The sequence below is a fragment of the Gopherus evgoodei genome, chromosome 1 (assembly GCF_007399415.2).
Source record: "Gopherus evgoodei ecotype Sinaloan lineage chromosome 1, rGopEvg1_v1.p, whole genome shotgun sequence".
NCBI lineage: Eukaryota > Metazoa > Chordata > Testudines > Testudinidae > Gopherus > Gopherus evgoodei.
This window is the reverse complement of record NC_044322.1, coordinates 217,679,876-217,692,166: the sequence shown is the minus strand read 5'-3', so window position 1 is coordinate 217,692,166 and position 12,291 is coordinate 217,679,876. Positions and strand designations below refer to the sequence as shown.

Here is a 12,291-nt window from a genome sequence, read left to right as displayed (position 1 = left end):
TTGGCCTAGATTTGCAAGTGATTTGCCGTCAGTGCCTTGTTATACTACAGACTCCTTGAGACAGTTTTTATGTCTGGTCTCTATCTATAAAATGGGGTCAATAATGCTTTCCGGAAAGCAGTGTTCTTGTATGGGTGACACTTAAGTTTGCCACAGCAGACAGCAGGATTCTGATCCCAGTTTTTGCAGCTCTGAAGTGGAGTATGAAACACTGCCTACTCACTTTGGCAGTGAAGGGCTTTATTTGTTAATAGTGTTTACGTACCTACACAAGAAGATTTCTGAGAGCAGATAGCTTTTTTATCTAGTACACAAAGGCCTAACGTGATCCAGTGGCTGCAAGGGGACGCTAGACAAATTCAGAACAGTTTTTTTAACAGTCACCATAATTAACCAGTGAAACATATTACCAAAGGTTGTGGTGGATTCTCCATTACTTGGAGTCTTTAATTCAGGATGAGAGGTTTTTCTAAAAGACATGCTGTAGCTAAACCAGAATGTATAGGCTAGATGCAGAAATTACTGGTTAATTCTCTATGGCCTGCCAGATTCAATTATTTTAGCAGGCTCTTCGGACCTTAAAATCTACAATTTGATTACTTCACTGGGTGTTGGATTAGGTCACAACTGATCATTCTGCGTAATGTGTATTTTTTAATAATTGATTTCCATGTTTGTTATTAACAGACTACATTCCTATCTCTATAACCTCAGAAACTGAAAACAAGTTTGTGCCATTGCTGAGTATGTTAAAAGAATATAACTATGTATTTCATAAAATATAATGAAAATATAAAATACCATAATTATATCAAAACCTGTCAGCAAGTTAGACTTGCGGTTTGAGTGTTTATATAGTACAAATAGTTTACTATTTACCTTCACAAGAGATGTGGGTTTCTTGTCCTCTGTTACATGACTGCTGATTCCATGGATCTGATGGGCATTCCCATAGGGAACCGTGCTGCTTATCGCACCGAATACCATCCACCCAAGTGGGGCCAGAGCCTATTCCATATGTAAAGTCTTTTTCAAGAATCCCACTGTCTCCACAGTCCAAATGTTTGCATATAAGTGCCCTGGTGGCTGCATCCATAGGACTGTGGCAAACACTGCCCCATGTCCCATTGTAGAAAACTTCCAGCCGCCCAGCACAGTCACTGTCGCTCACCAGCCTCAGATCTGTGAACTCTAGAAGGAAATGCAGAAGTTGGCTGTGACATTTTCGGATTCTGAAACACAATGTGGTTTCAAGGCTGAATCCCTGAGATTGCTAACAAACCTGCACATTCTTCTACAGAAGCAAGATAAATTTCATGAGTCAGAGAGACTTTTCTGGAGACCAGTGACAGACATATTAACAATGGAATTGTTATTTAAAATACACCATTCACCAACAGTTACACACAGTGTTACCCAAGATCCAGAATTTAATACATGTTCTAAAGCTAAGGTAATAACGCAATATTTCTAGTACCCCTTGATATTAACTGTTATCAGTGTAGACTTTTTAATGGTGACCATTTCAGGTGGATAGATCAGGAAGAAAGACAGACAGAGAAAAGGAAACGGAGATAAACTTTCTGTTCTCCTCATCTCTCTCCTCAAACCCCCATATACTTCATTAAATCCCCTGGTAACCAAACTCCTGAGATCATTCACAGAACAGACCTGAGCAGAGAACTCCTGCGTCCTCTTTATGTCTGCAGTTGTGCTGGTCCCAGCCCCCGGAAGGACAGTCCCAGAGATCAGATTCATTCCCAGAGCAGTTCACATCATCCAGCCGGATCTGCCCAGATCCTTGCCCATAATGAGCAGAGACAGTTGCATCGATGGCGTGTCCACATCCCAGTTGATTGCAAACAACATTGGAGTCTGGAAGGTCCCAGGAATCATCACAGACTGTTCCCCAAGTGCCATTGTAATAAATCTCCACTCTCCCGGCACAGCGTCCCGGCCCATTCGCCAGCCTGATCCGCCTGCTCCCTACAAGGATGAATCCCAATGGGTAATATGTAATATAATGATAACTGAACAGCTTCCACACAAATCATTGACACTGCTCCAATAGATGAAATAGTCAAATGCTTTTAAAAATCTATCTTTGACAAGAAACATAAAGAGAAGTCTGCAGAGTTAGAAAGTGATTAAAACATGGCAAAGAGATCTTAAAAGTGCAGAAGGGAATAAGGCTTAATCCCGAATGCTTTCTCCTAGGAGAAAGAACTAGCTGAGAGTCTGTGGATTTGCAGAATCAGTTGTGCTTTTAAAACACAAATCTTTTCAAACATGTATTTGAAAATAAGCTTAGAGGGCATTCGAGGAATTATTAGCTCACAAGTTTCCTTAAGTACTAATAATTATGTTTGTAAATGCTGAAGAATTAGGAGGTAATAGCGGATTAGAGGAAAGCAAATATGGCACCAATTTATTTTAACAATTATGTAAGAAAGACAAGTGATCCTGATTACTACAGTCCTGTAATTCGTATTCCTATCCTGAATCCAATGTAACCATAAGCCATTTACAGCTGAAATTTATGAAGAAACAAGTCATGCTAAGTAGCTTATACTGCTTTTTAATAGCTACCACATCAATGGATGATAAGAATACAACAGATGTAATAACTCTTTATTTTAGTAAAGCATATGATAAAGTTTCTCACAAAATCAAGCTTTCAGCATTCAGCATTCTGACTTAGATATGATTTTGGCTAGGATGTGATCGCTGCAGGGCTGAACACAAAATGCAATGATAAAATGGCACTGTGTTATGTATAGTGAAAGTCTCAGATTACACAAAACCGAGAGAAACTGTAAACACTGAAAAGTGGCAAATCCTAAGCAAAAATATAAAGCCCCATTCTATACTATAAACTTTTAAGTATAAATCCACACTAAAGTCAAAGGGGAATTGTGCTTATATCCTGATGACACTATATGGCAGGGGTGGCCAAACTGTGACTCGCAAGACAAATGCTGCTCTTTTACTCTTAAATTATGGCTCGCAAGCCCCTTCTACCCTCCCTTCTCTGCCTACCAGACCAAGGGGGGCGGGGAGCTCAGGACGTCTGCCTTGCAGTGCAGCGGTGGGGTAGGAGCTTCTGTCCAGCAGGGAGGCGGGTCTTGGGACCTCAGCTTGTGGGGTGCACCTTCTAAGGCTCAGAGCTTCTGCAAGAGTGGGACTGAAGTCGAAAGCCCTGGCTCCTGACAGGTGCGCTCTGGTTCACGAACTTCTGAAGCCCATCGTACAGTGGCTCGGTGGGCCAGTATGTTTAGCCACCCTTGCTATATGGCCCTTGGATAAGGAAATCAAAATGAGATTCAGTTCAGGAAAATTGAAGTGAATATGTTTGAGGAAAAATAATATGAAGCACATATAATCATTGGGATCAGCTGAGAAGGAGCAAAAGTGAAAGAGACCTAGTGGCAAGAAAGGAAAATAGAATAAATATGAGTCTGCAGTCATGGGCAGCAAGTATCAAAGGCAGGGGGAGGCTGTGCCTCCCCAAACAGCCTAGCGTGGTTCTGCCCACACTCCACCTCCAGGCCAGACTCCCTCCTGCGGTTCGCAGTGCTCTGCCCTGGCTGTCCCAAGCTGGCTGGTTGGTGGTGGGGCCACACTGCCCAGTGCACTGGGGCTGAGGGCGCTGCAGCCACACAGCCTGGCACTATGGGACTGGCTGCCTGGAAGTGCTGCAGCCACATCACCTGCCTGTCTGGAGCACTGAGGCTGCGACCTTGCCCCTCCACTCCCTGGCCCTAGGGCTGGACGTCATGGAGGGATGCTCTGGGCTCCTAGAGGGGATGGGGTAGAAGAGAAGAGGCAGGGCCTTAGGCACAAGGGGAGGGAGAAAGGGGCTGTGGGCACAACGGGAGAGGCTGGGGACTAGCCTCCCCCCAATGGCCAGATCACCAGCCACCCATGTGTGCAATGTGATACAACTGCAGGAAACTAAGCTGTCTACTCTAGGCTGCATGCATAGAGGCATCATATCGGAGACCTAGGAGAGGAGAGTGGTTCCCAGTATGGTTCTGAGAAGAACTAGTTGAATTTTTCAGAAAGAAACATTTTCCATTGGAAAATGATGATTTGACAAAATTGCAACAATTGAATTGATTTTTTTCAATTTTAAATTAAAATTATCAAAATCTATTGCTTTGATAATGCTGAAATGATTCATTTATGCTTTATCATTTCTACTTTTATGTTCCATTATGTAATATTACAATTATAATAAACATAAAAGTCAAGGCAATGGGGTCAAAACAAAATGTTTTAATTTTTCTGAAACAAAATTTTGGAATTTTTGCTTGTATGAAATTTCAAATTTTAATTTTAATTTGGAGGGAAAAAAATCAAAATTTCCCAGTTTCCTGTGGCATGGGATTTCTGGTTTCTGACTCACTTGAGTTCTGAGAAGCACACCCGTGAACACCCCTGCCTGATCCTACTCCCTTGACACCATGAGGGGAAAATATGAAATCTGTTTAATCTACTTTGGGACAGCAAATACCATTATGAATTAACCATAAATGGAAGTTATTGTGTGGTGTCATAAAATATTGGGGATGGAAGGAACCTCAGGAATCATCTAGTCTAACCCCTTGCTCAAAGCAAGACCAATCCTCAGACAGATTTTTACCTCAGTTCCCTAAGTGGCCCCCTCAAGCCTAGGCTTAGCAAGGCAATACTCAAATCACTGAGCTATCCCTCCTTCTCTTGCCCTGTAATTACAGGGCAGAATTAAAGTTATCTATTTCCAGGGATCTACTGCCACTCAGGACAGGGCTTTCATCGGTGGGCTATGAGACATCCCGATGTGGGTCTCTCTCTCATTGACATTGTTCCACTTTAATTAAATAAATATAATTGGGCAGAGAAAGAATCATTCTATTGTCTAACATGCTCATCCTAGAGGCAGGCGGTCTCTGTTCAAATCCCTCCTCCTCATCAGGGAAAGAGGGGACTTGAACTGGGGATTTCCCACATCCTAGGTGAGTGTGTTAACTATTGGGATAAAAGTGGCACTCTACTTTTCTGTTTCCTTCCTCCTCACGCTCCCTTTTGCTGTTCATTGAGTTAGGTGTCCTCTGAGCATGTCTACCAGATCGGACTCTGGACCAGAATTAGGCACAGAAATGCCTCTCTTCCCCCAGTTCCTGGAGCACAATCTGAGACTGGTGCCTCCCTGTAGCTCAGACTTAGGGTACATCCACATTGGAATAAAAGACTTGTGACATGGCTGCAACTGGCCTGAGTCAGCTGACTCAGGCTCATGGGGCTCAGGCTTCAGGGCTAAAAATTCCTGTGTAGACCTTTGGGCTTGGCTTGAGGCCCAGGCTCTGGTATCCTTGCAGCACCTGACCTGGACCTATCACAGATGTTTAATTGCTGTTTAGGTGCCTGTCTCTGTGGGAGGTATAGAGTTGAGGACACACCCCTCCCACTAGCTTCTCCCATTGACTAGTTTACAAGGCTCCCTGCCTAGTGAGCTGGCTTTTGTGAGTCCCATTCTAAGGCGTCTATCTCATTCCCACTCACTGTATAGGGTGCCTAACTCAGATGTTGTAAATCATGTCACTCTTGTGATTTTCTAAGCTCTTAAAAATATGTTTTGCAATGTCTATTTCCCTTTGTGGGTCCGGGCTTTACTGATCTTTCTTTGAGCTCTCATATTTCTATTGTTTGCAACAGGTCTTGACTATTCAGCAGAGGGAATCTCCTGTGGCTACAGCACTGCCTTTTCTTTGTCCCATGAAACACTATTCAGCTTTGGATAAGATATACAGTGTTCAAATTGCCATTTCCCTTCTCTCATTTGAGTTCCTCAGGAAAATGTTGGCAGCCTGTCAAAATCACTGACCCTTCCCATGCCAGGCTAACACCAACATCAAAGCAACACCAGCAGCATTCACTGTACTGTGAACAGCACAGAGTTACCAGGGCAGCTGTAGAAGGGGAAGAGAGCAGGACTGGATTCCTGCCCACTCCTCTGTAAATCCCCAAACCCAGCACTTGGCCTCAATGGCTCATTTACCACCACACCCCAAACTCTGAGGGCAGAACATGGGACTACAACCCCAAGAACCTGGCTATGGACTAAAAGAGACACAGAGTGGATTTCCCCCAGCCATCCTGCTTGCTCAGCACATGGTCCAACAGAAAAATCACACAAACTGGGGTAATATATGGAATGGGACTTGCCCCAATTTTGAAGTGAGGGAGAGAGAACCAGACCGGGCTGGATTTCCCCACAACCATCATGTAGACCCAGCAACCCATCCCTACTCTTGGATAACAGCCTTCTCCTGCTGCTAGCTAATATTGTTAGTTCTGCAGGTTAAATAGTAGCAGCAATATGGCCTCCAGTCCCAAAGGTATGAAGTAGGGGTCAAACCCCACTGAGGGGTCACAGGGGGAGGTGAGTGGTAGGTTGCATATAATAGAATTTGGTTTTACCTTTCTCTTTTTCATAGGAAATTTCGCATAAAACTAAATTTTAAAAAACGTTATTTGAGTTGCAGATTCAAGCTGTCAAAAGTTAGGAAATGGATTTATGTTTGCTAATTCAACCTTAATGTTAGGTAATAAAGCAAGTCCTCACTCACCTCTCCAACACCCGAGGTTGTGCGGAGTTGGAATATGGGCCCACAATTTTGTCAGAGACCAGACACAAATGCGTTGATCAACGGGCTCACACTAACCCCAAAGCTTTAGAATAAGTGTGGCCCCTTTATTAGGGGTGAGCATCAATATTTATACACAGAAGTAAACAAAGTGATTAATAAAAGATAATGGTCATGCATAATCAATCAAGATTTTACAGGAAGAGCAAGTTTAACAAGTAAATGCATAGAGATAAAAGGCTAATGGCTACTTGAGGAAGGGGGTGTCATGAGTAGTTTGCAGGTCAGTGCTTTGTTCAAAAAAAGGTTCAGAAAGGATTATGCAGAGACGGCCAGTCTGGGTGTTTTTTGGCTCCAAAGTTCACCAAAAGTTTAGACCCAACATTCCTCCATTTGTAGCTTTGAGATAACTATTAATCAAAAAGCTACACCCTATTTCAAGATCTCAAGGGCCGCTTGGCAATTTCAGCCTGGGCCAATTCGAAGAGAGTAAGGCTTTTAGCTGAAGTGGGAAAAGAATAAACTGACTTACATGAGTTTATGAGGGAGGGGACACACTGAATACAGCAACACAGTATTATAAGGACTACCATGGCCCCAACAACACCCACCAAGAGGTTTTTAACCCACCCAAATCCGGGCAGCCAATTCCATAAGGCTCCCCACCAATTATAAGGTGGCTGGCCAGAGGAGTAGTTTTTAGCCATTTCCCTTAGGTGTTTGGTACGTTGAAAAGTGTCAGAGTAGGTGTCATTTACAAAAACACAGCATTCTTCATTTATGAGGGCGCAAGTTCCTCCCTGGGCTGCTAACATCATATCTAAAGCCATTCTGTTTTGCAAAGCCAACTGGCGCAGCTGGGACATTTCCCCGGCCTGGTTCTCAAATAGGGTTGCAGTTTCATTGGTCAAAGATTCTAATAGTCCCTGTAGACGGATGATGGCACCCTTCAAGCTAGTGTGACCAGCCCACCGCTGCCAGGACAAACCATCACGGAGATTAATATCTCTGTCAGTTTCACGGATGTTACGAACGTGGGGAAAATGAGGGGGAGTGAGGGAGATCCGAGAAGGCGGTGCTAGCCATGCCAAATAACATGACCCTGCCCAATCAGGGGAGAGAAAATAATAAGCCTTGGGCCCGCACACCCAGTATGTTCCATATAATGCGTTTTGGGTATTCCATTTCTCAAAGTAGGAGGTAACCCACCACCCGTTGTACCACTGTTCCCCTGGTAACGCAGAGGGATCGTTGTGTGAACTGCAGAGGCACAATTTGGTAGTGTTGTCCTCAAAGGGCAGTGTAGTACTGCTTGAGCAGTTGTAGAAGGCAATTGTGTATCCTTTAACAATTAGTTGGACACCTTCGAGATCTGAGCAGGGCTTTTTAAAAACTGACTCTGAAAACCTGCCCCTCCATGAAAAAGTTGAAAAGGTTGGATCGGGGTGAGGGATCCACATATGGGATAAGTGGGATGCGCAAGGCTTGAAGCCAAGATTTTTACTAAAGGCGGTGCCATTAAAATATATGTTGCATTTACTTGTTCCCACAAAAGTTGACCCTTTTTCTTTAACAAAACACAGTGATCCTGTTTGATTGGTTACCCTGAGATATTTGTTAATTGGCACTTCTGTTTTGTCCCATGTAAGATTGGGTTGGACTGGATCTTTTATTCTAGTCGGTGGCATCCAAGTCATATTAGCAGTGGTTAGGGGAATGGGTGTGAAGGGGAGTCCCTGTGCTGCATTTACTGGAAATTGAGTACATACCCAGCAATCACTTCTATTTCCTAAAATACGAGTTTTAACCTCGTGGGAATATCTAATAAAAGCATTATCTTCATAAGCAGAAAATAAACTGAAAAAGCATAAAAAACATACAGTTGTCAGAATAAAGGGTCCTCTCATTTTTTTCGAGTTAATTTAAGTCTAATGTCTGAGAGAGGTAAGCTGGTCCACTGGTCGAAGGCAGTGTCCTCAGTGGTGACAAGAGCTGCTGGTCCGTCACTGTGGTCCACTACAGCTGGCTTGACGTGGGAGTGGTGGATCCAAGATTTGCGTCCTTCCAGGAACACTGCAGTCTGGGTTGTCAAAAGAACCTGGTGGGGTCCAGTAAACCTTGGCTGGAGGGTGTCGTCACGAACGAACTTTTTGGCCCAGACGAAGTCCCCTGGTTGGAACGGGTGGATTTGTTCCTCCAGCGGCACGGTCTGGGAAAACTGCGAGGCTTTCCAAAGGGTACGGAGGCGAGCCTGTAGGGAGAGAAACTGACACGCAGTCATATGATCCCCTCCCAATAGTGAAACATCAGCACGTGGTAGCGCCCCGCCTTTGAAAGGGGGGTGTCCATAGAGCAGTTCAAAGGGGGATAATCCCAATGCGCGGGTTGGGCGAGTACGAAGGTGAAACAGGACCAAGGGAAGTACCTGAGGCCACTTTAATCCTGTTTCCTGACAGTATTTAGCCAATGTAAACTTAAGTTCCCTATTCATACGCTCAACTTTCCCGCTAGACTGGGGGTGGTAGGGTGTATGAAAGGAGTGTGAAATGCCCAGTCCTTGTTCTAAATGGCCAAGGACATGACCAGTAAAGTGAGGTCCGCGATCTGAGTCGAGCACAAGAGGGATGCCAAAACGGGGTACAATATCTCTAAGGAGAATCTTCACCACTGTGGCAGCAGTACAATTAGCAGTAGGAAAAGCTTCGACCCAGGAAGTCAGAGGGCAAACCAAAACGAGGAGGTGCTTTTTCCCAAAAGCCTTTGGCATATTTACAAAATCAATTTGAAGATGTTGAAATGGAGCAGCAGGCGGAGGTCTTCCACCCTTAATTTTGTTAAGAGGTGGAGCAGGTCCATTACGCTGACATGTGCTGCATGCTTTCACTATTGATAGGCAATAGGGTTGAATGCCTGGAGCATACCAAAAGCGAGCGATAGTGTCCACGAGGGCGTGCGTGCCGTAGTGACCCCCTTTATCATGGTGCCAGCGAACTGCCACAGGGTATGTGGAGCGAGGGAGGCAGGCTCGGCCATCTGGCATAAGCCAGGTCCCTTTGACCAGAGTGGCCCCGAGGCTTTCCCATGATTTTAGTTCAGCAGCGGGTACTGGTACGGGGTGCGGTGGAGTAAAGGAGGAGGTTGCAATAGCCAATGTGGGCATGGCTAAAGGTAAGGTGGCAGCCTTCTTGGCGGAGGCGTCAGCCAGGGCATTTCCACGGGTAACGGGGCTGCTATCTTTAGTATGGGCCCGGCAGTGAACTACAGCCAGGACGGAGGGTTTTTGGAGGGCGTCCAAAAGCTTGTGGATGAGGGGGAGGTGCTGAATGGGTTTACCGGCAGCTGTCTGGAAACCTCGAAACTTCCAGAGGTGGATATGACAATGCACAACTCCAAAAGCATATTTGCTATCAGTAAAAATGGTAACGGTCTTACCAGCGGCCAACTGGCAAGCTCGGGCCAGGGCATAGAGTTCAGCGGCTTGGGCTCCCCAGTTGCCTGGCAGTGAGGCGGCCTCTTGAATGTCCCATTCAGAGGTGACAGCATAACCAGTGAAACGCTTGCCATCAACATAGAAGGAGCTTCCGTCCGAGAAGAGGATGCAATCGGGGTTGTCCAGTGGCACGTCAAACAGGTTGTCTCTTATCTGTAAGATGCTGTAAACTACTTCCACACAGTCGTGCTGGTCCTGGGGGACTGGCAGGTCAGGAAGCAAGGTAGCTGGATTAAGGGGTCCACACCTTTCAAAAAGTAGGTTAGTGTCTTCTAAGAGTTCGGCCTCTAGCTGTTGCTGACGATGGGCCGAAAAGACTTGGGTTGTGCCCCTACGCAGAAGGGCTGACAAGGCATGAGAGGTCCAAACCGTGGTAAAATGACCCAGGGTTAGGCTCTTTGCCTTTGTGATCAGCAGGGCAGCTGCTGCCAGAGTCCGGGTGCAGGATGGGGTTCCCTGAGCGACAGGGTCGATTTGCTGAGAGTAAAAAGCAAGCGGGAAATGGTGGGGCCCGCTCAGCTGGGTAAGGACACCACTAGCAATTCCGCCCCTCTCGTGGACAAAAAGGTGAAAGGGTTTGCTGTAATTGGGGGGGCGGAGAGACATGGAGGAGGCCACACTGTCCTTGAGTAACTGAAAGGCTTGAATAGTGTCCGGGGACCACTGCAAAGGGTCAGGAGCAAGGTTAGCAGTGAGTCGGTGGAGCGGTTTGCTTAACTCCCCGCAGGACGGCAACCAGGGGCGACAGAAGCCAATTAATCCTAAGAAACCTCGAAGTTGTTTCTTGGTGTTCGGTAGAGGGCAGTTTTGAATAGTCTTTATGCGGGCTGGGTCCATCTGTCTTCCTTCTGGGGTTAACAGGAAGCCCAGATATCGGACCTTCTGTGAGACCCACTGAATCTTTTTAGGGTCTACCTTGTGGCCTCTGGTGTGTAGGTATAATAAAAGTGCCTTACCATCGATGCGGAGGGCAGCTTCTTCGCAATTACCTAATAGGATGTCATCTACGTATAGGACCAATGTGGATCCCTGCGGACTGGTGAAACCTTCCAAGTCGTGGCGGAGGCACTGGCTGAAAATCGTGGGGCTGTCTCTGTAGCCTTGAGGAAGTCGTTGCCAGACATAACTTTGTCCCTCCCAGGTGAAACCAAAGAGATACTGAGAGTCTGGGTGCACAGGAATGCTGAAAAAAGCTGATTTTAAGTCAATAACAGTGAACCACTCAGCATCCCAAGGGATTTGGCTGATGATAGTAGCTGGGTCAGGAACTACTGCATGAAGAGGGACCACATACTGATTAACAACTCGTAGATCCTGTACAAAGCGCCAACGAACAGGGTCTCCGTCCTTTTTAGGAGGCTTTTTGACAGGCAGTATAGGGGTGTTACAGGGAGTGCGCTGAGGGCGGACTAGCTTTTGCGCAATGAATCCCTCGATAATGGGGCGGATGCCCTCCCGGGCTTCCAGCGACAGGGGGTATTGAGGGACTGACAGGGGGGTTAAGGAAGGCTTTACCTGAATCCTTACGGGCTCTGCCGAAAGGAGCAGGCCAACATCAGTGTCAGAAATTCCCCAGAGGGTTGAAGGCAAGTCAGTGAGGTCAGGGGAGAGAGAGAGAGGTGTTTCCCAATTACCCTGAGTAGGGGCCGAATCTCCTAATACTGTCATCAATAATCCTACCCCTTCAGGAGTGCAGGTTAAAGTAGCCTCAAGCTTACAGAGTAAATCCCGGCCCATCAAAGGGATCGGACAAGCTGGGGAAAAAAGAAAACGGTGAGAAAAACATTTATCAGCATAAATAACATTCAAAGGCAAAGTGAGTCCCAGAGACTGTGGGTTGCCCTCCACCCCAGTCGCAGTTTTAACCTCAGAGGATAGCCAGGGAGAGGGGGCATGATTTAAAAGAGAGAAAGTAGCCCCAGTATCAATGAGGAAAGAGACAGGCAGTCCCTGGACTGAAAGGGTTAAACGAGGCTCTTTGCTGGGAGGGCAGAAAGTGAGAAAGGAGCCGGCTAAAGACATTAAGGAAATAAGACCATCACATTGTTTGCCTTCGCCCCCGGGGTACCGTCATTGAGGAGGCTGAGTTTGCTGCAGCTGCTGCTGTTTCCCGTAGTTGATCCAGGCCTGGGGGATGGGCTGAGCTGGTGGTGCAGGGGTGTATTCCTCACT

The 12,291-nt window shown here is 46.1% G+C and overlaps 1 protein-coding gene across 1 annotated transcript in view; it reads right to left on the bottom strand.

The window, feature by feature from the left end:
- Positions 1–12,291, bottom strand: part of LOC115644404 (antigen WC1.1-like) — a 31,691-nt gene that overhangs the window by 16,525 nt on the left and 2,875 nt on the right. The window contains exons 2-3 of the mRNA XM_030548701.1: positions 1,672–1,986; positions 880–1,191 (exon numbers count right to left, since the gene is read on the bottom strand). Of these exons, the coding sequence (XP_030404561.1) occupies positions 880–1,191; positions 1,672–1,986 (627 nt within the window). The remainder of the gene's footprint in view (positions 1–879; positions 1,192–1,671; positions 1,987–12,291) is intronic.